The 27,872-nt window shown below is 40.8% G+C and overlaps 1 protein-coding gene across 1 annotated transcript in view; it reads left to right on the top strand.

The window, feature by feature from the left end:
• pmepa1 (prostate transmembrane protein, androgen induced 1) overlaps window positions 1-27,872 on the top strand; it is a 47,818-nt gene that overhangs the window by 12,315 nt on the left and 7,631 nt on the right. The window contains exon 2 of the mRNA XM_049590177.1: window positions 25,132-25,286. Within this exon, the coding sequence (XP_049446134.1) occupies window positions 25,132-25,286 (155 nt within the window). The remainder of the gene's footprint in view (window positions 1-25,131; window positions 25,287-27,872) is intronic.

Here is a 27,872-nt window from a genome sequence, read left to right as displayed (position 1 = left end):
CATTAAAATAAGTGCTAGTTGGTGGATCAGACACACGCTGAATTGAACACTTGTTCACTCAACAACTCCGCCAGTTTCTCCTTCTTTTTCACAGTAAAGGAGAAGCGAAACTTGTTCACAGTCTTGTGCCTCTCCCAAATCCCCTTCGTGTTTACTGTCTAGCCAGTTTGCTGCTTTTTGTTTGGTGCCGGAGAGAGCGAGGCTATAGGTTGTTGACAGTGTTCACAGCGTCATTGACCTTCAGTATTTGTATGAGCCAAGACTGACAACTTATGATAATGTCTGGTTTTGTTGGAATGTTAAGATGAGACAAAGAGTGACTTTAGACAGCTTAGACTGAGTTTTATGACTATCTATCTATCTATCTATCTATCTATCTATCTATCTATCTATCTATCTATCTATCTATCTATCTGTCTGTCTATCTGTCTATCTATCTATCTGTCTATCTAAGATGCCATTCAAAGAAACATTTTAAATGGGAATACAAAACGTGGACGAACACCTCCAGTAGAATTACCCCTCCATCTTGGCAGCTCTATAACTTCCTCCTTTAAAGCTGCTTCCTGACCTCCTTCCTTCCTTGCCCACATCCTCCATCCTTTCGTCCTTCTTTGCTTCCTTCATTCCTTCCATTCAGCCTCTCAGCTGTTCTTTGTTTCTCGGTCTAGACGCCAGTAACACACACAGAGTAACCAAAAAGAAGTCATCATCAGGGTCTCATCATGCATATATGTAGATGCATGCAGCAAGCACGTCTGGGGGTCAAGGTCATCGTCACATTGGGGGTTGTGTGTGTTTGTGTGTGTGCTCTCTGCGTATAATCTGCATACAAGACAGTGTTCAGCTGAGGCCCTTGTGGTCTGTCAGACTTGTATTGTCCCATTAATTAGTCTGAAGTCAGAGCTGGCCCTATATGTCTGTCTCGCAGTGTGAATAAATCCATACAGAGACTGTCTGAGGACCGAGAGCCTGCTCTATAAATAAAGGCAATGACTGTCTGCCTGCTATATGCGTAGAGCGTCATGCGACAATGTGGAAAAGGTTGTCTCTTGTTTTTAATTAATTGGTCTGAAGCAGAAAAAAAAACCCCAGTATGGCTGTCTGGTCTTCTAAATACTCCAACTGTAGTCTGTTCATGCAGGTCAAAACAACCGTGTCTTGTTTTTCATTAATTAGTCTGGCCCAGGGGAAGTTGGAGTTGGGTTGTTGGTGCAGTATGTTAAAGTGTTTTTTGGCTTTTGTTAATTAGCCCAGTCTGAAGTGCTCAGAGTTACCTGCTAATGTGGAATAGATGGTAAATGTAAGGTTGTCTGTATGGGAAATGGGAATAGGCTGCACTATGATTGGTACACATTTCAATTAGACCTAAAGCAATAAGTCGATTAAACAATAGAGTCCTGCTGGGAGGTCTTATTCATAGGCCGACATGGAAGTTAGTGTTGCTGTGGTTAAAAAGCCAATGGGCGTTTGCGTAATAACAGAAAATCAGCCCAGTGGCAAACAGAAATTTATGATACTTAGATGTTTTGTTTGGCAAGACAATCCTCACAACACCACGTTTGCAGGAGGATCAGAGCAGCCAGTTTTGGTCAAAAATGATAAAGGAAAAAGCACTCTTTGGAAATATTTAGTGAAGTGAACACAGCACGCTGCAGACGGCAGGTACAGCCCCTCCCCTCACTAGCAGCTGAGCAGCTGGTGTCTCCAGCATCAAACTAAAATATAACTTCTAACGTTAATGTGGGAGCTAAGCAGAAAACTTTATCAGTCATGCCCGTCTGTAACATTAATAGACAATGTTAGTTTAACAGGACGACACAATTATGTGTGTCTGAAAAGTTACGTTAACTGTAAAGTCACAGATTGAAGCTGAAGAAACGTTTGGTTTCTCCCGTAACCCCTGGTTCTCTGATCACATAGTGAGGTAGAAACAGGAGCATCCTGAGCCTAAACTACCAACTCTATTTGATCAGCAACGAAAATATGGTGCCAATTCACCAGAAGCACAGAAAATAAACAGGGCTGTAGATAAATACATTTGTATGGACAGCTCTTGTTTCTGGTTGTTATTTATTTTGGGGTGATTTTTTGTTGTTATCATTGATGTTACTGTTCTGATCTTTATTTAAAAAATGACATGCCTCTTAATTTTTTGCTGCTGTATTGAAAAATGGTATGGAGTATTGAATATTTTCCTGGGTATTGATATCGAGTTTGAAATTTTAGTATCGTGACAACCCTAGTTTTTATAGTAGAACAAAAGCTAAAAGTCTCTTCAGCTTGCGTTAACCACCGACCTTATATTAGGCATCAAACAAAAAACCCATTAAAAAACCCATTGACTTCAAGGACTCATTCCTGCACCACTCTTATAATCCATCTACAACTGTTTGGGTAATAAATTCATGATTTAAGTTATTTCTCAAACAAAAATATCACCTACTTTCAGCTTCAGCGACCTTAAATATACCTGTGTCTGCGAGACTAAAATGTCCCGTTGCACCTAAAGGTTGATATAATCAATTGCTTATAGTTTGTCAAAAGAGTCCATTAACCAGTCCAAGGCAGGGAAAGTGGCTTTTTGGCTTTAAATGTTTAAATAAAATGTCCAGACCAGAATGTGCTGCTGCACAATTTTGCCTGTTTGAAGTGGCTGAATGAACGGATGCCTGAAAAGAATGACTGTGATACTGAAGTAGTTCATCGCTTACAGAATGAAGATATTTGTGCTGCAGAATTCAGTTGAAGAGAAGAGAATTCACTTTTTAGTTATTTTGCTTTTCGCAACTCTTTAGCTACCTGAAAGTTCCTTTTCATCCAACTGATTTTAATGTTTTAATGTGAAATGAAATGTAGAAATGTAGCCTTTAAACTAATACATATCTGTTTTAATGTCATCATATGCCTGATGAACACATCTCATGTGCCAAGAAACAAGAAACACTCATGAGTGCTTCAGTCCGCACACATATGTGCAGCCTATAATTGCTATTACACATTCAGATATTCAGATGTATGTATGCAAATGCTTGTTGTGTCGATGCGGGATTTTTTTGCATATGAAACCAGTGTGGCCGTGCATCTGCAGGGGAGAGGGGGTGAAGTGAGGCAGTCTGGGTGTCTGGGAGGGCAAAGGTGAAGGGTCGGGTCATGAGGAGGCAGGGAGGGGGAGGGGTGAAAGGTTCGTGTAGTAACAGTGGGGGCTGGTTTTGGAGCTGCATGTGTGTATTTGTATTATTTAGTAATATTTCACTGCAGTTCACTTCTCATTGCTTTCATGTTTTATTATGTTGAGCCAGTTATCTCTTATTGCAAGCAGTTAAACATAAGTTTGTGACTCTGGACATTTGCACTCACTGAATTTATTGATGTCATTGATTCGTTCAGTTTTTTTTCTTGTTTTATAGATTGCAGCAGACACATTTAGGTGTGTGTATGAGGTCTTTGATGAGGTGTTACTGACTGATTTGTCTCTTTGAAGTCATCAAGCTCACAACGCTACCAATGTACATATGTAATATAGTGACTGAAAGATTGGGAGCTGATTGTTTGTGCTATCATCAATACACTGATTAGAAGGATGTTGTAGCCTATCAGAAAGTCTCAGTTGCACAGGCTCAAATATCCTAAATATGCATATTGAGTTTACATTCTGACAGCTCTAGGTACTGTAAGAAATACCTTAGTTTAGGGAATATAAACTTTATTTCTTTTACTTTAACAAATAAGCCAAATTGCTTGATGAATCCTTGGTAAATAAAGAACTTTACATTGATAAAATATTCTCTAAAGTTAGAGACAGTTACTGATATTATAGATACAATATAGACATTTAATAAATCACGAGAATCACGAGAGTAACGCTGACATGTTCCTGACACAGTGACACACATATTGTGCTTTAAATACACGCACCTCAATATCACGGGCTGAGACGTCACTTCAGTCAGCTGGTCTGGTTCTGACTGCAGACCGAGTCTAGACAATAGACACTTGAGTCTGCAAACCACGCGCACTCGCTCTAAACCCCCCCCCTCCCAACACATGACACTGGCGTTCATGACCGTGGGCTTGACCCCTGTACGTGCACATGTACACACACACACACTAGGTTGCACACTCACAGACTTGCAGGGAGGACTGCGTCTGCCTCATTTTTGCCCTCTGGCCCGTAGGAAACAGCTGGGGCCACAACATTTGCATCCACAAACACACACACACACACACACACACACACACAGACGACAGTCTGACCCCACCTCTCTGTTTATATTACTGAAAATTATCATCCAACTATTCAAACACACAGGCACAATGAAAAAGGTATTCTTATTATAAACACCCAGCCTGACATGAACCAAGCTCCACCTCCATGACAACAATCCTCACAATAAAAGTGCACATGACATGTTATCACTCTATTTTTTTAAAGAAGCACTGCATGTGGGATTTACGACAATACCTTGACGTTAATGTTAACTAGGAAGCTGACGTGATGCTACGTTAACAGAGTCTAACAACAAGCTTACAATGCACAACAGTCACCAGCAACGTTTGATACTCCCACAAATGAGCTTCTCTGTCTCTGCTGTGATCGTTTCTGACCGGCATATCACACAGCTCGGGATGGATTTTACACTAGAAGTGCACAGAGTGAGCACGTAAAAAGGTTGGCGTGCTCTGAAAAAAGGACACAGGCCACATGCGGCCACATATGCTCTCTCCTCATTGGGAATAATTGAAAAAAGAAAAACGCTGGCACTCATAAAACAACGGGATGCAGACATATTGTATTTTAGTTTTGATTCAGGCAAAACAAGCAATTGTAAGACTTCACCTTGGACTCTGGGAACTCGTGAACAACAGTTTTTACCATTCAGTGACATTTTGTAGACTAAACAATCAATTAGTCATGAGAAATGCATCGTGCTCGCAGTGGTATGTAGATTAAGGGCAAGTGTACTTTCCATCTGCAGGTCTGTAATTTCAAGGAATGTCGTGAATGTGTCTGCACAACGTTTGTGGTGATATGGGCTCCTTGATTAAATCTTGTTGGAGGCCAAAAACAAACTAAAATAGGAATGAGTATTGGACTTGGCTGAAAGAGAAATGAGCTTTGAGCATCTGTTTCTGTTTTGGGCCTTGAGAGCGTAGCGCCGTTATCACGTCAGACTCCATCTCGCTCTGATGTTGCTCTGAGCACAGTGTGTTGGTCCAGTTCAAGCACAAGGCCTCTAAGGGTGAAATACTTTTCTTTTTAGAGCGTCTATAAAAGAGGAAGATGTGGAGGAAAATACCTAATTGGGAAAGTTTGAAGAACATGTAGGATAGTCTTGTTGCAGGAAGTTAACCGCAAGCCAACGAAAAATCTCCCGTCACACCTGAGTTGACAGATTCTTGGCAACATCAGCAACACAATCGCTGGTCGCATTGTGTCCGACAGCCCCCCACACCTCGCTCAGTGAAGAGAGGGCAGGCCTTGCCAGCTGGCACACAAAGACACACACACATATATATGAGGCCCATATCGTTTTGTGCTCCGGAGGCACAGAGCCAGATTCCCAGCTTGTTTGCCATCCATCCATCCATTAAGCCTTCATTACTCAACTCCAGATCCCCTCATGGTAAACATTTCTGACATTGATGCTGTAGAGAAACGTTATCAACGTAAGTCACTGTCAGCTGCGAACTTGAGTGCATGGGAATCTCATATACAGAGACTGAATGAGAAATTCCAGGTGTGTGTTGGGTTCTTTCCCAGACGTCACATGTGATAAACGTCGACTTGAGATGTTTTCCAGCCAGCAGAAATGCTGTTTCTGGTCCACGAGCTGCCGAAAAACATTGAAATACCCAGACAGTTAAATATTTTGCTTCACTGCACCTCCCTCACACACTCCCCCCTTTTTTTTAAACTTTCCTCGCTTCATTTGAACAGCTTTGTCACCGTGATCTTGTTTGGGTGTCTGCAGAGATTTGTTTTGTCTAAAGTAGTGGTTATCTCGCTCTCTCTCTCACTCACACACACACACACACACACACACACACACACGCACAGACACAAAAGAGAGGGCGAGTTGATTCATGTGGAGGATCCGGGCTGATTTGAGCCGAGTCTTTGAGGAAGAAAAGATCTTTTCAAAGCCAGGTGTTTCTACTGTTTCTACTGTTGGCCGCTGAGCCGCTGTGGTGAGGCAGGTGAAGATTCTCAGTCCTGCTCAAAGGCAGCTGATGGTGGAGAAGAGGAAGCATTAAAGCATTACTATGTGTCCTTGGTTTGTAGTTTCTGAGGGCAGCACCGTGGTGGTAGACAGACGGAGGGTCAAGCATATGAACAAATGAAATTGTAAATGATTTCAGTATTGATATAATGCCGTGTGCTGAGGAAACTATCTTAGCCTTCGATATTACTATTGTGTGTTACAGTGGTCCTGTATACTGTTAAAATTAATGGATGTTTGCCATTTTAACTGTTGCCATCTTGGATTATTGGAGCAAGAAGTTATTTGGACAAGAGGGTGGAGCTAACCCTAACGGGAGCTGCTAGCTTGGTTGGCATAGTGCATTTACAGCTATAGTTAAACCGTGATAATGCTAATGCTAATTTTCACTTGTGAAAAACAGGCTTAAAACCATCAAAACAAAAATGTACTTAAAGGAAAAACTGAACATCCGATTCCGTAGAGGGTCTTTTAGTACAACCAAATGCCGATCAAGACTTTTTTAGGCGACCAAAATGTTACAGTTGACTTTGGTGAACTGAAAACACACAGCTACACCAACACCATCTATCACCATGGTAACATTACCTAACCAACATTGTGGTAGCGACTTGTCAGCAGACGGCACCCACCTGTCCCTCAAAGTGGTAATGACCTTAATCGTACGTAACTTTAAACCTTAGTCATATTTAAATGGGTGAGTTATATAAAAATTCACTCCCGCACAGTTGTCATGAACAGAAAAACTTAGCTATAGAGCCCAAAACTGGTTTATGTACCAGGCTATAAACTTGACATTTTAACATTGGGTATGGAGATTGACTCGCTGTTGGAGCTAGCCTCAAATGGCCATTTGACGAACTGTAGTTTTTGGCTCTTCTGCGTTGGCTTGGCTTCATTTTGTACAGCCTTGAGTCTTCCTCAACCTTTTTGGCCAGTGTGAATGTGACTTATGAGCAGTTCAAGCAAACATTATTTTTCTTTCTTAGGTTGTTTCGTTTGAAAAATTGTCAGAGATTAAGAGGTGGAACTGTACCAAATTTCACCAGAATTTTTTTTTTGAATTAACTAAAATAAACCTTAAACCAACTTATGATGACAAACATTTTAATAGTTCCTTGATAACGATATGTCACTATGTCAGAACTCAACAACCGTCTGATGCATTTAAGACCTGTAATCACTCTTGTTTTTGCTTTCATTTGGTCTCCACCAAGTCTTGAGCAAAGTCTTGGCGACAAGGTGTTGTTTAGAGCGTTATGTCTGGAAACAGTTTCCAAAACTATAAACTGAAACAAACTTAAAAGTCTCTGTGGAGCTGCAGGGCTGGTCTTAATCTTCTGTGGGTTCATCACTACGACTGACACCTCTCACATCATATCACGTCTTTTGATTTACTGTTAATGTAAAGTATTGATTAGTGGAGCTTTCAGTAAAGCTGCGTAGATGCTAGTTCACTGAAAACAGCCTGTTGAATCATGGCACGTGCTCACACACACACACACACACACACACAAACACAAACCGTTTGAACACACATGCTGTAGATGTCCATGTAATACGTTAACATTATTCATAATGTTGGCCTGTTTTCCACACATTCACACAAACTGTAGCCACAGCTAGATGTGCTTTCAATTCATTACCATTGTTTATTAATGTGGAATTGATTTTCCAAAACACACACACACACACACACACACACACACACACACAGGGTCAGACATTCAGAGCATTCAGACATTGTTTTGTCTAGCCAGGTGTGTGTGTGCGTGCGTGTGTGTGTGTGTGTAAGGACCGGCTGAGCTGGTTTTGGTTTGGCAGAAAAACACTGTTTGGACAGGAACAGCATGTCTGGCTCTCTCTCTCTCTCTCTCTCTCTCACACACACACAAACACACACACTTCCCCACATCCCCTTCCTCTGCAGGCTTGATCTCACACTTTATCTAACACACACACTCACACACACACCTGCAGCTTCAGCACAACAGGTTTGTCCTTGAATATATTTTTTGACTCAGTTCCTGCCCTCTCAGTGATTGTAACTGAGACACCCGTAATGTTCTTAAGAAGAAGACAAAAGTTGAATGTGTCCAACTATCAGAAAATAAACGCATATGTATCGATGATGTCCATAATTCTGACTTGTGAAACATGAGTCAGCTTAAGACCTTCAGCTACAGCTGAGTTTTGGGAGGATGGTTTTGAGACAGCAGAGTTCTCAGAAATTGATTTACGACACAGAATGTAGCTGTCAGTGTGGATGTACGGATAAAATTTGCTTGTTCCTGCAGCTTCTGTCGATTTTTTTAAATTGTTTATCTGAGAAGGGGTCAGATGCTTGAGGCCAATTTTATTGAATTACAGAAAACCGAAAACAGTCAACTATAGTTGTGTTTTGCCTGATCGTACATGACAGCTGTGTTTTGGGTTTGCCTAAAAATGCAATGGTTCGAAAACGGGTTCCAGAGTGCAATTTTTTGGAAACATTACCGTCTCCATTGTCACGGACTGTTACTTTTCAGAGGAACTGCATATTGCAGTTCGGACTTATTGCAAAACGGACTTTTCGCACATGTGCAGTACAGTTCCAGTCACTAGGCATGTGCGAGAAAGTCGACCATCACAAAAACAATGGCGGACTACCGAGCTCTGTTTGTGCTGCTCACCCTGTTGAATTTATCAACGCCTCTCCAGCAAAGTGTAGATTTACTGTAGTAACTCCACATGGTCAGCCGTCAAGACAAATGTTCTTGTGGTTGCCATTTTGTGTGTTTATACATCACCGCTCTGTAGAAGGAAACGCATGTGCACAGGCGCATGTTGTTTCATTACACATCGCCAACTACTGGCCTGGCATATATTCTACAGCGTCTTTGGTTGTATTTGCGGTAGGGCTGCAACGATTAGTCGACTAATCAATGACTAATCGACTATAAAAATAATCGGTGACTATTTTAGTAGTCGACTTATCTGTTTGAGTCATTTTTATTAGAAAAGTACTATAAAAGTACCCAAAATACTATTACTGCAGCTTCTTATGTTCAGATATTGGCAGCTTTACACACTCTCCCATGGTGGTGAACTAAACCCTTTGGTGTGAGTACGAAACAAGACATTAGATGACATAATTTTTTGGTTTGGGAGAGACAGACCGACATTCTTCAACATTTTAACACATTTTTTGATAAAATGATTAGTTGACTAATTGAAGAAATAATCGACAGATTAGTCGACAATGAAAATAATCGTTAGTTGCAGCCCTAATTTGCAGATCTGTGTGCACGGCGATTGTCATCAAAACGTTGTTGTCTGAAAACGAAAATGAGAACCGATTACGTTTTCAGCGAATCGTTTTCGTGTAAACATGGCTGTAGTCAGCACCTGACATGAATGGAGAGCTGAAACACTTACGATTATGGATTTATCTTCCAAGTGTCCAAAAAGACACTGCAGTTCAAGGCTGGATTATAAAGCACCTGAAAGGGTATGATCACACCGGAGTCCTTGTTGGAGCGGCAGGATGGCTAACGTTTGCTGCTGGGCTAAAGATAGGAAGTCTCTTGCACGCAACATTGCAGAGATATTGGAGGTTATGTTGTACGTGACATCATCAACCCCAGATTTACCTTCTATGGTGTCCAGTGTGTCAGATTTTTCTCATCAACGCTCGGTGGTAAGCCAGACTCACACACGCAGTTCAGCTAATGCTAATTTTAGCTCTTTAGCCCCCTTATTTTAGTGAGCAATGACATGCCGCAACAAAATACCATCCATTTTCTATCCAAGCAGCGCTCAAGTATCATTCCAAATTACTTGGCTCCAAGTTTAGGAGAGAGACTGAGTAAATAAGAGATAAACAAAAGATGTACCAACTCTAACAACCAAAACCATCGCCATGTTTCTTTTTGTCAAGCTTGTCTGATTTAGCAACAGTAACGAAGGATCATGGGACTCAGGATCGGTCAATTTAAAATCGTGACTCGTGTCTTCTGATGTTTTATTGACCAAATTTTTAATCCATAATTGAGGAAACAGTCAGCGGATTATTAGATTTAGACGCCTTGGCTCGAGGGCACTCACTGCAGCCAGCAGGGATTTAACCAGTAACCTCCATTACTAACCTGATGCTCTGTGAATGTGTGGCTGTGTGTACATAAACACCCTGCACTGCAGACTGTTAATGATTACTATTATGTCTAGTATCACATTGGATCACAGCCATCACACACACACACACACACACACACACACACACACACACACAGCCCTCTGCATGTGACCTGCCCTCTGCGACTCTGTCTGACTTCCCTCTCTCTTTCACATTCAAATGAACAGTGTGTGTGTTTGTGTACGAAGGTCTGTGTGCGTGTGTGCGTTTGTGTACGTAGGACTGTGTGTGTGTGTGTGTGTGTGTGTGTGTGTGTGTGTGTGTGTGTGAGTGTGTGCGTGCGTGCGTGCGTGTGTGTGCGGGGGTGCGAGACGACAGGGGTTGTCTAGCTCCTTCTGGCTTGAATTCTAATGAGCATCACACACACACACACACACACACACGTACACACACAAACACACACACATAGAGAGAGAGAGCCAGACAAGCAGCTGATAATGAGGTTTGATTTTCATATGTTTCAGACAGAATGCTCCGCAGGTCAGCTAGTACACAGAGAAGCAGTGTGTGTGTGTGTTTGTGTGTGTGTGTGTGTGTGTGTGTGTGTGCGTCACAGTGACTGTGAGTGATTCCTGTTGGACTTTACATACTCTCACTTTTTCCATTGTTAACAGTAATGACCGTGTGTGTCCATTACAGCACTAGGTGTGCCGTTTGCGTTTGTCTGTTTTGTCTCCATGTTACTGATGTCTCTGATGTCAGAGCAGCCAGACCTCTGGTTGATTTTTATTTGTTGTATTTATTTCTAAAGCACAGCCAGACTGCTGCTTGTGGTTACATTAAAAAACAGAAATAACACAAGCATTAAAACTGTTTTAAAGTCTCTTTGTATGTCCTGTGTCAGTCACACAGTGGTCTGCATTAAGCATTTAATGTTAAATCCTCTCTTGAGGTACATTTTAGGTCATTAAATTGTGACCTAATTACAAAAATGTCGGCTGAAACAAAAGATGAGAAAGTTACAGCATATATAAAGAGAGACTGAGTATTTGATGGATACTTGCAGCAGCCACTGGGGCACAAGTTCTGTCATTATTTTTATGTCCCTGGTGCTGGAATGGAAAATCATAGGTCATTACTGAGCATACCAGCTGACGCAGACAGTGTGGAGATATTTTGTAGTTCAGCCTCAAACAAACCACAGTCCCCCTCAGTAAATACATTAAGAAAGAAATCACTCATTCTTGGGAATTGGGACAAAATTTTCTACTCTTCAGTTAGGCTGAAATGTATTTCAAAACATAAAAGTATTAACTATTAACCCTTGTAATGAGCCAACCTCCAGTGATTTTTCTTTTTAATAGTATATGTAATGTCAGAGGTAAGATCTGACGGAGCTGACAGAAAGTTATATATTTATTAATTTCACAGCAGTCATAGTGAGTAACCATTTTATTTTGAAAGGTTGCTGAGAGTTCTCTTTATACTAATCAAAATACTCATTTTAAACCATAATTCCTATTTAGTTTTAATTTAGAAGGGCTACGGATTTGACCTGTTATGGTTGAGTCAGACGTGAATTTTATCAAATTAATTTATAAAAAACAAAACAAAAAAACAAAGTGTACCACAACTTGAGCAGTATTGCCACCTTTTTAGAAACCAGGAAGTGAGACTGGAGCTAACCTCTTTTATGCCTAATTAAGTTGTGTTTATGTAGAAATTTGATGGAGTTGACAAAAAATAAGAAATTTATTTTAAAACATTTTACATTTTTACACTAATATTATCAGTACGGACTGTTAGTTTTATATTTTGAAGGCTTTAAATGCATTTTTTTAAATTGCTTGAAGTTGTAAATTCTCGTCCGGGACAGGGGGGAGTTCTGGCGCAGGGCAGTTTTAGAAGTAAAAAAAAATGAAAACAGATCAAAATATTTTATAAATCACATTTATTTCATATATACAAATCCTTTAAAATAACGTTTCACCCAGAAGTGGCATTTATTTGTTGATGAGTTATAATTTTAAGGTTTTTTGTTAGGACATAATTTGTCCCAGTTCTCCGAAGTCCTGTAAAATAAAACTACAAATAATGTAAATTTTAATTCTTTGAGTTCTTTCTCGTGACATTACATCACTCTGATGAGTTTGCACAGTAAGGTAGGAAGTGCTAATAAAGTAGTGCCCCTCAAACTAAATTAAAAATGACTTTAGATGTCACTATTTGCCCCAGTGATGTGTCCAACTCCTCTTTAAGTTGCAGAAAGCTCCAGCTGTCTCTAATCAGCTGTCGGTCCATGTTGCTGTTGCTGTTGCCGGCCTGATGTGTTGCTCATACTAACAATGAATCACAGAATTGGAGGCGGAATGACAAGATCAAAACTGCGACCTTCACTGTTACACGATGCTCATTTTCATACTACTCAGCTCTACTGAGTAGTGGTGACCTTCTGTGATGTATCGGCCACTTTATTTCATTCAGCGGCTCATTCTCCCCACTCAATGAAGGCGCTGGTGTTTGATGGACTGTACAAAAGGCAGTTTTGGGGATGTTAATGTCGGCCTGTCTGTTGATGCACCTCTTTGATGTGGATGTGAGCAGGGTGGGTAGTGTGTGGACTCATAACATGAACTACAGATGCACCTTTGCTCAGGAAGTTGAATTTGTCAATGAAGGAAATCTGAAGCTAATTAGCTTCACAAAATGCTGACATGAACAAAGCTGACAGAAATGCATTCTGTGGCCCATGTTAAAGATCACACTGAAGATTGAACTTATTTAAAAAGCATTTGATATATTAATGTTATATCAGAGTCTGTGGCCCCCTCACTGTTAGCATTAGCATAGCTAGTGCTCCAGATGGGACTCACTGTGCAATATGGGAGTTCCCTGGATTAGCATGCTAAATTTAGACTAATGCTCCTTTCTCTTCTCTTCTACTCTGATCTCCTCTCTTTATTCTAACCTGTCTTACTCTACTTTATATTCATGCAGTACTCTGTTCCTGTTACTTTTACAAATACCATGAGATCTGAGATTTTGCCATCAACGATCAGGACTGCTTTATGGCAATGTGGGATTTCCATATGATTTTTAAATCACTGTGATGAAGTACTTTCATTTGTCACATTTTTATTCACTGAATTAGACAAAAGGCATTTCCATCTGGTGGTTTTACCCATGAAGAGTTTATCAGATCATTTTCCAGACATTAGAATTTACTGTATTTCAATATGACAACATGGAATAACATTTACTGTGACAGGACTTTGGTTAATTCTCCAGCTCAAGTGAGTTGTCCCAAACCAGACGTGTTGAAAATGACGTTTCCTCTTTCAGAGCAAAGATAGAAAGATGAGAATCAGACAGGAGAAAGACAGAAACATGAGGAAGGGATGATAATCGACCCCCCCCCCCCCCCAAACACACACAACCACACACAACCCAACACACACTCTCACACAAACACACACCTCCCTCTCTCTTTTCCCACTGTTGAAACCAGTAGTGGGAGTTTTGTGGACCAAAGTTCCCACACTTGTTGGCTGCACCGTGACCGTGGCTTCCAAAGTCAGTGGAGTGTGTGTGTGAGAGTGCGTGTGCGTGTGTGCGTGTGTGCGTGTGTGCGTGTGTTTGTGCTTGCCCCCCCCCCCCCCTCCCCGAATTCACCCCTATAGCCTTTCTCATGGAAATTGGCAAGCAAGCAAATTGTGTGCACCTATGACCTATTACTCTCTCTCTCTCTCGCACACACTCACACTCACACTCACACAGACAGACAGACACACACACACACACACACACACACAGACACACACAGCTGTCTGTGCTATTTCTGACTACCCAGACTGTCGAGTCATCCCAGGACTGAGAAGGGAGCGGGGGGGAGGAATTAGCAAGCTTCTCTCTCTCTTCCTGCCCTTTTCTCCTTCCTTCTCTCAGCCATTAATTTTTTACTTCTCTCTCTTTTCTCTCCACTTTAACTTTCTTTTTTCTTCCTCTATCACTCACTACCCTTTCTTCTTACTATTTACCATCTACTCTTTGAGAACTGTTTCTTTTCTTTCTCCTTTTCTCATGTGTTTGCAAGAAGCAGGGGCACTGAGAGGGCTGCAGCTCCCCCCTAAAAGAAATAGATTACAGGGACATATATGGATATTTGTGGCAGGAAAGAACCTCTACTTAATCTTCCTTACGTTAATTATCAACATGTGAGGTCTATTTATAACACTTCCTGCAAAGCGATGCAGTTGGCGGCAGGTTGGAGCTTTTCTGCAGAACACATCGAAGTGTTTTGGAGAGTTCAGAGTTTTTCAAGTAAATCATACAAACCAAAGACGTCAGGGCACGGATCGTCTTGTCAGACAGACCCCTGGCGAGAACTCAATCCAGCGCTTTGTGTGATTTAACTGCAATTACTGTGGCTGTGCAGCGACTCCGTACAATAGGATCTGTGCTTTTATAGCTCTTGATTATAGCTCTGGTAACTAGAGGTTGCTCCAGTTGAGTTCTGGGTGAGTCAGCTCTCTCGGGCTGGTGCAACAGACAGACCAAAGTGGAGACATGAAACAAAAACTTATGTAACTCTGTATAATCTCAGGTTCTCAGTAAAGTGTGTGGACTGCAGTGCAGAGTGGAGTCTTTGCTAACAGTGACAAAGCATCTGATGGCTGTCTCTTATTAACGATCCAGCGCAGGGCTGCATTTGAATATTCGCTTGTCTGTTTTCTCTCCGCACTGCATTATTATAAACTACTGTATGATTAACTTGTCATATGTCTTCTTCTTCCTTTAGTTTTCATACTGGACTGTTGGTGCTTGTGTAATGTCTGTGGCTGCCTTGACAAACAGTATGTTGTTGTTCAGGTTTGCAGTCTGTTTGCAGCCATTCAAATTAATGCAAAAACTATGAATATGTGCAGCAGGTAGTCATTACATAGACTCACCTCTCAGCACCTCCAACCCTGATTCACCTCTTTCCTCTACATATATCCTCCCTTACTTTTATCCTTCCTTTTCCTGCCTCCTTCCTTCCTACAATATTTTCTTCCACCCTGTCTTTTTCTATTCCTTCCTCTCTCCTACCCTCATATCATCCTATTTTCCACCCTTCCCTCCATTCTCCTGACCCCCCCTCTCTCTGTCTGTCTGCTCTCTCTGAGCCATCTGACTCGGCAATGACCGCCTGTGACCTTTAGCTGAATGCAGGAGGAGGAGGAGGCGCATAGACGGAGAGCAGGCAGCGGATGACAAATGAGCTAATTGCTTTAGATTAACCATGGAGTGTCTGCCTGCCTGCGAGGCTTACAGCCTCCTCCTGTCTAGACAACACCACAGAGGGAGGGAATAGATCAGCAGTCTCTCTCTCTCATGCCACACAACCGAGAAGTGAAAATGTTTAAATGGTTATATTGTTGTTTTCTTCCAAGTTGCACAAGGCAAGAAGTGTATATCCTGTCAGATGAGGTCAGTAATGCTCAGAGCACAGGAGCATGTATATTAAAGGGGTACTCAAGTAATTTAGTATCATACTTTTGTAAAGTCAGGGGACTCACAAAAGACAGGTTTAAAAAAGAATGGTCAAAACTGATGCAGCAGAGGTGGAGATATCCTGACTTTTAGCTCCTGTCGAGCTCCAAAAAAGCGCCTACATTTCCCACAATGCACCCTTTTAGTGTTTTCTTTCAATCCTGGTAAATGTCCACATCTTTCAAACTTAATACCTCCAGTTTGTAACTCAGGCTTCATATATATTGTACTCTGCAGGCCCAAGCTGAGCTGTAAAGTGCATGTGAGTGCTCCTTGAACTTCACTGGTCACTAAATTCTCAGTAAGTCAGTACATAATAACAAGAGAGGTTAGAAGCTGATGAGTCAGCGTGCTCAGTGACCAAACCTACAGCGGCATGTAATGTGAGTAAATTTCTCAGTTAACAGGAAGTAAGACCCTAATCATTCTTCTGCAAGTCTGTGACTCCATTAGACGCTTACACGAGAAAACCAACAAGTCGTTGTTCTGCCGAAGTCTGAAACAAAGCGGAATATGATCTCTGGTTTGATTACGCATCATCAGAAACACCACGAAACATATAGATCAGGACACATATCAAGCCAACATCACTTTGAAGGATGTGGGTGCTGTAAGGGTCGGAGCTACTACACAGGTCGTGCATTTCTTGCTTCCTTTTACACTTCTTACAGTTGTATGCCAAAAAAATCAGTGATAAACAAAAATAAATGGACCAACAATCTGACTTTTTTTGTCGAACAGAACTTAATGCGTTTTTTTACGTGTTCAAAGTAAATATGAAATATCAATATCAGATCCTGGCAGAGTAGAGACAGCTGTTTAAAACCATCATGTAGAGAAGCAATTAACTTTTCCGATTAATACCTTTTAACCTCAGTATTTCTGAAAACAGTCAGAACATTCAGTTTGTAAAATTAAACCATGCATTCAGTATTTTATTTGTATTTGGCGTGCATAACCGGCTTCACAGACTCGGTGCGCCCTGAGTCCAGTTTGGCTCAGTGTTAAAGGAACAGTGTTATTATGTATTTTCACTGATGCATGTTTTGGCCTTAAGGATGTTTTTCACTGTTGCATCTGCACAACACATTAAACACTATTTTGTCATGCCAAAAAAGAGCCCAAAAATGGAAAGGAACAGAAGTAGGAATGAAGAATAAGGAGCAGGAGAAGAAAAAGAGGCAAGAAAGTAGAGGCATTTTTTATGTGGAGTTTTTGGGTTGAAAATGAGCCTGGATGTTGCACAAAAATGTTTCTCTGCTCTGCGAAGGTGGAAAAGAAATGGTGTATCAATATTGTTATGTAATCTCGTTGCACCCTCGTTTGGAAATTCACCTCCAATGTGCAGAACATCTGGATGGAAACACAACATAAGAAGATTATTTCCCTGTTAGTATGCAGAATGGAAGGAGTGAGGTAAGGGAGGGAGGAGGGAGGGCAGGAAATGAAAGAGAGGCAATAGAGAGAAAACGGAGAGAGGAGGTCTGCTGACTGACACCGTGACCTCTCCATTTGGGAGCTGTCAAGTTTTACTGCAGGCTGGCAGACACACACACACACACACACACACACACACACACACACACACACGCACACACAAACACAGTCAGCAAGTGTTTTCCTATGAATTATGACTCGTCAAATCAGAGAAGCTGAATGGAAAAAGCTCCTCTATACCACTACAAAGCGGCCACACTCTGATTAATGATCCAATTACTATTAAAATAATAATTAAATCAAAGTGTAAAAATATACACATGACTCTTAAACTGGAAGCTATAATAAAAGGGGTTCATGTTGTAACTCACAGATACATTATTTCAGGGGGGAATGTGGAAAGTGTAAAGGACACTGTTTAACACAAATTGATTAATAACTAGGGACGCACAATATTGGATTTTTTGCTGATATTCAATATGCAGATATATAACAACTCATTTGGCAGCTACTGCAACTGATACCGATGCATCTCTGTAGTTAACCATTAATGGGTTAACCACAGAGAATATATCTGACCTGTTATGCGTGTCAGTCTAAAGGTTAATTTTGCTACTCTTCAGTCAACTGCATCACGCACCTACTGGGTCTGGTGTGAGCTAGCTACAGTAGTGTTAGCGGCGCCACATATTTGGACATTACTGCCAGCAGCACTGTCCCAACCCAACAGCGTTGCTATGGAAACATCGAGCCAACCCTCTGGCCTCCCTTCAGTTGCCCTGGTGAGTAAGCAGCTCAGTTTTGAGTCCTGAAGACCCCTTAAGCATTGTTGACTCCCTTACCACCGTAAGCACTGTAAGCACAGCTAGTGGTGCTACCATGGTAAACAAGAAGCATCACCAGAAGAAACTGCCCAGTGAACTGCGCCGCTAGCTTACTAATGTTAGCTCCCTCCCAAATGCGTAGTGCAGAGTGGTTAAGAAACCCAGTGGACACCAGAGTGTGTCAGCAAAGCAAACAGGAAATACAATAAAAGGTACATTATTAAAATTTCACCACCTCTAATTGGATAGTGCTTTAATATGCAGCACTAAAGCCCATTAAGTCAAAGGAGCACCAGAGTAAAAGGAAAGGCCTCTTTTAAATTAACCATTTAGTGACCAGTTAATGAGTGTCTGCCTTTCGAAAGTAAAATTAACTAAAACTGACATCCTATGAATAACTTTGATTACTGCAGTCACTGTCAGACCTGAGAGAACTGTTTATGAATCTAATTAACCTGGAAACAATAAAGAAAAAAGGCTGTCATTTTTCAGGTTTGCAAAATTTTAGAAAGCACAGCAACATGTAAGGTACAAGATGGACGGATGGTTGTCAGGAGAAAAAAATCTGGTGATTATCATCAAACAAACACAAAATATGAAGAAGCTTTTCTGTGTCTCATTGTTAACGTAGCAGGAGAGTCTTGTGTTTGGCAGTTTCAGCAAAGTTTAACGTCCATTTTCAAGAAAAATGAATCAAATTTAAGTGTGAAGAAAAGTAAAATTCAGCTTAGCAACTTTTGTTAGTAGAATCCAAAGTATTATTATTGGTTGATCAATGTGTGTGTAACAAAAATCATGATGTCATTTTATAAAGTAATGATGACTGTTGCATTGGTGATGTAATAATCTGGTATAATGAAGGGAAAACAACAAGACAACAAGGTTTTGTTGTTTTTGAGGTTTGAGAGAGGTAAACAAGAGAAACTGAGAGAAGAGTTGTGGGAGTGTTTTTGGCTGAAAGACGAAGTTCAGCACCAGCTGACAGAACAGAGAGACAGACAAGCTGTCAGCAGGCAGAGTGCCACACACACACACAGACACAGACACACACACACACACACACACACACACACACACACACACACACAGTAGTGGAGGTCTGGGTGGCTTCACACAGATGGCGAGGCTGGCATCACAGTGTGTTCAAGTGTCTGTTCCTTTTCGCCTTTTACAATAACACTTCTATTGAACAAGCGGAGGAATGTGATCTGTTTACATTTCATTGTTTTAGTTTATGTTTCCTCGTGTGTGTTTGTGTTTTTCTCCTTTTTCTTTCCTTCACTTCATCCTTTACTTTGTTTGCCCACAGTAGTAAATATAATGACGACGACTGTGGAGAATTTTCTTTCTTTCAGTGATTAAAATACCTATTCCTGGAAGTAACTGCAATATTTCAACAATTAAAAGTGGAAGTGTAAAAGTGGAAATTGGACCATGTGACTGTCTGATGTTGGTTTTGAACTCAGTAACCACAGCATAGTCATACTCAGTATGTGTGTGTGTGTGTGTGTGTGTGTAGTTGGTGTCTTGCTGGCTAAGCAGCAGTTCACACATTAACCCTCATGTTTTACAGCTGGGAACAGACTCAGCTCCAGACTTGTCCTTCTGAAAATGAATCCACTATTTCTGTCCAACGCCTCATTATTGAGTTGACACTGAAAGTATACCTTATATTTAGACTTTTATTTATTCCTACATTGCACTAAAATATATCTGTGAAGCAACAACCTCAGAAATACTGAAGCGAAAAACAGGCTTAAAACCATAAAACCATATGTACTTATTGGAAAAACTGAACGTCTGAGTCATTAGAGGTTCTTTTGGTTAAACGATACACTAAACAAGACTTTTTTAGGGGACTAAAGCATTACAGTTAACAGAAAACACGCTGAAATAGTGACAGCTACAGCGAAACATATACCCATACTGTGAATCTGGGATTGTGCCAAAGTGGCTGCCTCCATGGCTGAAAAATGGTACCATTACGGAAGTGCAGTTCATCTAATGGCCACATGAGGCTGGCTCCAAGACAGAGTAAATCCCCACATGTTAAATTACTCAACTTTACAGCAGAAATAAACATGTTCACAGCCTGGTACAAAAACAGTTTTAGTCTCTTTAGCTAATTTTCCCGGTCATGACAACTGTACGGGGAGTGAATTTTCAAGTCACAAGTTTATATTTTTTATTAAGGCCCAAAGTCTGTGAGTCAGATCCACCCCTCGCTTCTCCACAGCTCCAGCCTTTCATCCAAATATGGTCACTTAAGGCTTCAAAATACCAAGATGGCGATGGCCAAAATGCCAAACTTGAGACTTCAAACCAGCCATCCACAAACCAGTGGATACGTTATGGACATGTTACCAAACCAATAGTATCTTGGTTTATCTTTTATCATTTACCCAGGATTTTGAAAAATCTTTTATCATTTACCCAGGATTTGAAAAACCTTGATGCGTTTCCACAGAAATTACCTGGGGAAAAAAACTTTCCCTCAACCCCAAACTTTCCCTGAAAAAAAGTGCCTAATAGGAAGGTAGGACTTGTTGAAGAATTTGCTGATTGGTGGAACACACACTTGCAGTATTCTGCACTTCCGTGCCAGTGTGGCTGCAAACTTCATTTCATTTCTACAAGCTTCACTTAGTTTGTGTTTTAATTGTTTGGAAAATGGAGCAAAAGAAGAGAAGCTAAGAAAGGTGGACGGACAATGAGGTCCAGGCTCTTTTGAGCATATTTGACTTCGCGTCGGAGAGTCAAAACGACCGAGTCTATGGAAGAATAGCCGACAAGCTGGCAGAGCTAAATATAGGGCACATGCCAAAACAAATTCGTTTTTTATGTCTTTTTCCACTCCCCACACGTCATCAGCCTGATTTCAATACATTTCCTGATCTTTGAGGTGCGGTGGAAACAAACCACATAGATTACCAGGAATTCTTTTAAATAAATTTAAAATAAATAAATTTCTGGAAATAAAAGTTCCTGGAAATGTTGGTGGAAAAGGAGCTAATATTGTGGTAGCGGCAACGTCCTTAATTGTGCATGACTGTAATAAGTAAATAAAATCTAAACATGTGAGTTATATTACAATTCACACCCCCATACAGAATGTTGAATTTAGCTATAGAGACCAAAACCATTTTTTGTACCACGCTGCAAACATTTTTATTTCTGCTGTAAAGTTTGGCATTTTAACACGGGGCTCAATGGGGATTGACTTTTAGAGCTAGCCTCAAGTGGCCATTCAAGGAACTGCAGTTTTTGTCGCTTGCTTGTCACCCACCTACTACTTTCCTATAAAAACAGGAAAAATGGTCCCTGCTCATGGAGTGCACACTAAAGAAATACTCCAGTCAAAGTCTGAAGTCTGTAGACCATGAAAAACCCACCGTTTCCCAACCCTCATAGTTTCTCCACAGCACAACAAAACACATCACCTTCATGTCAGTTTATTGGCAGTGTGTCTGCGCTTTCAATACAGAGGAGTTGATCATCCTAACCCTCACAGGACAGCTTTTCAGTGGAGTATCTCTTTCATAATCATGAACCGTATTTCTTTTAAAATTTGACCTGTTTTGTACATAAAACCACAAAACATACACGACTTCAGAGCTACTACAAATGATAGTTTTTATATTTTGACGTACAGTTGGGGCCTGATTAATGCTGAACACAGTGTACACAGCAGTGTTGGTGTGAAGCCTCAGGATCAACAAGACTCTTTGTAATAAATAATGAGTTTACAACAAATTAGTTTTCCAAATTTATTTAAATTTCTAATGTGTAGAGAGGGTCCCCCCGTCCGACCCCCGTCTCTCTCTCTCATCATTATTCCGTCCGTCCCTCTGACCCATCTGTGTCTCCCAGACGCTCCCACCACTCCCCCTCTTTATTTCTCCCCTCTCTTTCTGTCTCTGTCTCTCCCTCCCCTCCTCCCTCACGTTGACCCCTTTTGTTCACAGCTATTGGGTGGTGGTGGGGCGGCGGGGGGGGGGGGGGGGGTTGTCAGCTGTTTCCTCAATATGTGTGTGTGAGTCTGGACAGTGTGGGAATGTGTGTGAGAAAAAGTTGCAGACAAAGCTCAGTGGAGCCTCAGAGTGTGTGTGTCAGCCGGTGAGGACACACAGGGTGTCAGAGCATCCGCAGGAGGACATGTAGTTTGGAGTTTATCTCTTTTTTAGTTTCTTTTATTTTTGTTATTTTGTGTTTAGTTTGGGAGGATCCTCAGGTTGTTATCACAGGAATACAAACATCCGCAGGAGAAAATCTCGGTCTGAGCAAAGATCTTATAGAGCGGAGAGAGTATGCAGCCTTCGTCAGGCACTCACCACCATGACAACTGTGTTCAGACGCAACTGTGCGGTGAGTTTCTCATCTGTGCTCACAGAGAGGAAGATTTAACTTTGATCATCTCGGATTTCATTCTATACTGTTGCTAGTATATCATTTCTTTCTGTGGTTCTTTCTATGTAGTTATTTCTCTTGCTGGAGTTGTCTAAAATCGCTTAGTTGATTGACAGAAAATGAGCTTTAAGTCATTCACCAAGCTGATGTGCCAAATAATGACTGATTTCAGCTTCTTAAATGTGATGATTTGCTCGTATTGTGTTGTTTGTATCTCCATAGATTGAATATCTGCAAGGTTTAGATAGCTGATAGGACAAAAATGCAATTTGAATCCGTTTTCTTCTAACCTATTTCTAAATTGTGATGATTAGATAGAACGAGTGTTGGGCCGCCAGGTGGTGACAATCCCTGCGACTGGTGCTCTACTTGATAATAACAGGTGTCTGCAGGTCGTTAAAAAGTTTTAAGATGTCGAACATTCTCTCAACGTTAGGCCTTGAAAGTCATATAATAGTCTTGAATTTTAATTCGTAAGTTCTCTTGTGTAGAAGGCCACATTTTTTTACTTCATACTTGCATTTACCTGGTGGTAAAATGTACCAAACTCACTCTAATAACCATGCTCCTACATAAAACATACCTCTGAACAGGACCACATACATACTTACATTTATACCTACAATGTTTGAATGAAAACAAGATGATTTATCCAAAAATCTGTCTTAAATTTGATTTAAAATTATCTTTAAAAGGTCTTGAAAACCATTAAATTTGAGTGTCTGCTATGTGTAGTCACTGGTCATTGTTTTCTCACCTGCGACAGATATGAGCCATCAAAACTGCAGTTGTAAATGTTTCTTAAGTTGTTAAAAAATTGATTATGGACCAATTTTTTTTGCAACTTTTCCAAAAATTAACAGAGAAATAAATCGCTTGTAGCTGCATTCCTGATGAGCTCGACACCTGACAAAGAGATCTGTAACCATTACAGTAAATTACTTATTAACGAAGCGATTAGTTATATAATGTATAATCTGTTTTTAAATTTAAGGCTGCCTTGTTAGTAAAGTTGTACCTGACTTTCCAGAAAATGTACTGCATTGTGATATGTATGGATATACTGATGCAAAGTGATTTTGTCCTACAGTATGTGACCTCTACATGTTACGGCTGCTCTGTTTAACCCACTGGTGTCACACATGCTGAGGCTCTGTGGACTTCTGTTGTTGGTCATGTGTTATAGGGTGATTTTTTTATTGAGGTCATGTGTTCATGTAGTGTGTGACCTGGTCAGTAGTGTCGTGAAGCCAGAGGAAGTAAACATGTTGAATACAGGTCTGAGAATAATGTATGAAAGGTTGAATTCATAGTAGTTTATGAATGAGTTATGAGGGTCACCTGACTGTGTGTGTGTCTGGTTAGCTGGTCAGACAACTGTGAGAACTGGCGTGAACTGTCTGAAAACCTGTCTGCAGCGTGTGTGTGTGTGTGTGTGTGTGTGTTGTCTGCAGGCCTCTCTATGTTCTGCTGTCTGACTTGGCCCTGACCTCCGCCTGCTCCCTGTGAAAAAAAAAAGTGTGAGAAAAACGCTCCGTTTGTGTGTGTGTGTGCGTGTGTGTGTGTGTGGTGGGGGTGGTGGATGCAGGAGGGGGGTCAGAGCAGACTGCCTCTAAACAAAGCTAGCCCTGTCTGTCTGGTCTAGTCTGGCTGTGTGTGTATGTGTGTGTGTGTGTGTGACCTCTACATAAGGACTACATCTCTGTCTGGACTGTGTCTGAAAACCTTTTTTTTCTCTCACAGCACAGAAACATACAAACCTTGTGGTTGAGCTGACATGTTACAGTCCAGACTCAGACACGATTTTAATGTTAAACTGCTCATTTGAGTCATTTTATTTTCTATCACCACATCCAATGAAGAAACCCAAACCAACAATAAATGAATCAAGTGTTTCAGTCAATAAGTTGGTTAATCAATAGCTCCCAGCAGATAAACAAAAATGTCAATCACTGTCTGGTTGTCCAGAATAAGATCGCAGCTGTGGATGGTTTTATATGACTTAAAATTCAATGTCCGTCACATATGAACAATTTTTCCGATGTCATTCTTTTTATTGTATTGACAGATTTTAATACAAATGTGGGAAGATTAATAGGAAGTTAGGTCATACCTTTATTTGTATCCATGTGACAATATTGCTTCAGCTGAAGTGAATACTGTTTCTCTCAGGACCAAAGCACGTAAAAATGAAAGTGTATATGTGAGACGTTATCTTAAACATTTGTTGTAAAACATAAAAAAGGTGTGATGGTGCATTTCTCTAAATTTTCTAGTTCACAAAGTTTAACTGACCTTTAAAGAAAAAGCAGTAAGCTGTTGAATGAGGTGCTCTGCTTTGCTCTGTACATGATCTCCTGAGTCATCCTACACTTCCCATAATGCATCTGGATAGTCTTTTCATTAGACTCTCCCTGCCTGGGAAATGCCCATGTTTTGCAAACTGAAAAACTGAAGTGTCCAAGCCCGAGCGGAGATAACCCTGTTGACATCACTATGACATCATCAGGGTCATTTTCCTTTGTACAGGTGAACAGAATGAATCATGACGAGTGAGCTCATCTTGATCTGTGTCTCCGTTTTGTTCTTGTAGCCCAGCTGGAGTTCGTCCAGATCCTGGTGATCGTGGTGGTGATGATGGTAATGGTGGTGGTCATCACCTGCCTGCTGAACCACTACCGCCTGTCAGCACGCTCCCTCCTTTCCAGACACGCCCCAGCACGCAGGAGACACCTGCCACTGGCCAACGTGAGTCACACAGTTACACCTAGTCTGTCATGATACTTACATTTTATCCAGATGACATTTATCCACACTACTTTTACATTTCGGTACAACACAATAGAGCGTAATGCACAGAAAAGACCTCTTTACATAAAATAAGGTAATTAAGATAAAGATTAATAATACTGCTGTTTTTTAAGGGATCTGATTTGATGAATCTCAGGTACATTTATGTCTTGTATTTAAGCGTGGCCTGATGGCTGTCTGATTTTTGAAGATGCATATTTTTCCAAAGTGTAAAAGGGGATGACATTCAGAGCCTAACGCTTTGGTCATTCAAAGAACAAATGGTGGCAAAATAATGATGTAAAAATAACTGCTAATTTAAGGTGAAACTGAATGCTGGCTCACATTATTAACTTTCATAGCAGATATCTATATGCCACAGAACTATAAAGCCTACTCTACACTATGGCACTCGGCTTGTGGTGCTCAAAGCGCTAAAAATACATTTGAAAATCTCAACGGCAATGTCTCGTTCCAGAAATCATGACCTGGTTACTCAAGATAATCCGCAAAATTAATTTTAAGCAGTTTCATGTAGGAACTATTTTCTTTCCACCAAATGACATCCACCACCCATATCACTGCGCAGAAGGAAGCGTGCATCTGCTGCTAGCTCACCTAGCACCACTGAGCTAGCTAATGTTACAGCTCAGCCGACGAGGACGGGAGTTAAGAGTCCCATAAATACTGGATTTTTGGGCTAATGCCGCTATTACAAAGTAAAAAAAATCCTAATATTGATAGATAAGCCTATATTCTATCAATCCATCTTTATCTCTATCTAGATATCTAATGCAGTTATCGCTCAAATATGGTCATCAAACAGTTATGGATCAGAAACTTAATGGAAGCTGAATCACTTAAAGCATTTTCTGGATTATGTTCTGTAAACAAAAAAATCTTTTCATATCAGTGCATATCTGACAACATATACGTCAGTATCGATATACCTGTGAGAGGCCAGTATCGGCCGATGAAACTGGCTGACCGATATATCAGTCGGGCTCTACCATGAGTAGATGCACACTTCCTTCTGCATGGTGATACAGTTGGCAGAAAGAAAATAGTTCCTACATGAAACTGCTCACAAAAAGATCTGTGGATTATCTCAAGTAACCAGGTCATGATTTCTGGAAAGAGACATTGCCTTTGAGTTTTTCAGATTCAGTGCCATCTGCTTCCATTATATTGAAGAGTACGCACAACAGCACAGGGGTGAACTGTCCCTTTAAATATAAACATTTAAATTGCAGCCTGTATCAGTGTGAAATTTAGAAACAGTCGAACATGATTAGTCGACACAGATATCACTACAGAGACATACAAACTGTACATGATTCAGTAAAAACATGATCAGGTCTAAACAGACTTCCCACTGTGCTGAATGAGGGGAGGAGCCGAGTTATCAGTCAGGTCTCAATGAAAGACACAATCAGAAGAGTTCTGAGTGACAGCATGTGATCATGGTGATTAAACACTGCTGCAGGCGAACGCTAACACACTGACTCATTTCTTCATTAAGGGCCACAGCAACAACTATTTCAAGAAACACACACACACACAGACAGATGCACACACACAAAAATGCACACACACGCTGACTTACACCTGAGGCCTCTACAAACATATGATTTCACTTGTGCTCCCTGAATCACCTGCTACTGAATCACTGATGTGTGTGTGTGTGTGGCTCCAGTCTGCAAGTAAGACATGAGTAAAGGATGAAGCATTATCACACACACACACACACACACACACACACACACACAGACACAGCTCCTGATAAGCTCAGGGGAGTCATTGTCCTAGTTAATTTGGATTAGCAGACAGACACACTGACACACATACAGTCAGTCAGCCAGACATGCACACAGACAGACAGGCAGTCGCACTGTCGCACGAGAAAAAACTGCACAAAAGTTGGAAAAGTTCATTCTAGACGTTTCTATAGAAGTGAAGAGCTGTCTTCTCGCTGAGGCATTGAGACATGACTGATTTCAAATTATTTCCATTATGTGTTTTCACTCTGAAACTTTATTGATCCACGGGTTATTTCAGCAGCAAAACGTAATAAGATCTGCAGCAATGAGGAGAAAATAACAAACTGTGCATCACTCAAAACTCTGATGAATTAAAATAGATCGATTTGAGTTATATTTTAAAGTATCAAGAAGATATAAAGATGCTGCAGTAAGTGAAGCCCTCTAGTGGACAAAAGTATAATCACAGCACAACAGAGCAGAGTTCCACGTACATGCACAATACAAAATTTAAACATATTTTGTGCGTGTAGTTTTCATTCTGAAAAACACAACACAAAGAAGTGTACTTAAAAAACTCACTTTTGATGGACTCGGTGTCTCACAGTGCAACATACAACAGGAAATAAACACAAGAGCTGCTCACAGCTGGGGAAAAAATGAAATATAGATGGTACAGTGTTCATTTTATACATTGGGAATTGACATAGAAATGTTATTATGGGTCCAAGAAAAGTCATCGTAAAGTTGTGTCCATGAAAATGTGTGGGAACCCTGTGTGTAG

The sequence above is a fragment of the Epinephelus fuscoguttatus genome, linkage group LG1 (assembly GCF_011397635.1).
Source record: "Epinephelus fuscoguttatus linkage group LG1, E.fuscoguttatus.final_Chr_v1".
Taxonomy (NCBI): Eukaryota; Metazoa; Chordata; class Actinopteri; order Perciformes; family Serranidae; genus Epinephelus; species Epinephelus fuscoguttatus.
Note: the sequence above shows the minus strand (reverse complement) of the source record. Positions and strands in the feature narration are given on the sequence as shown.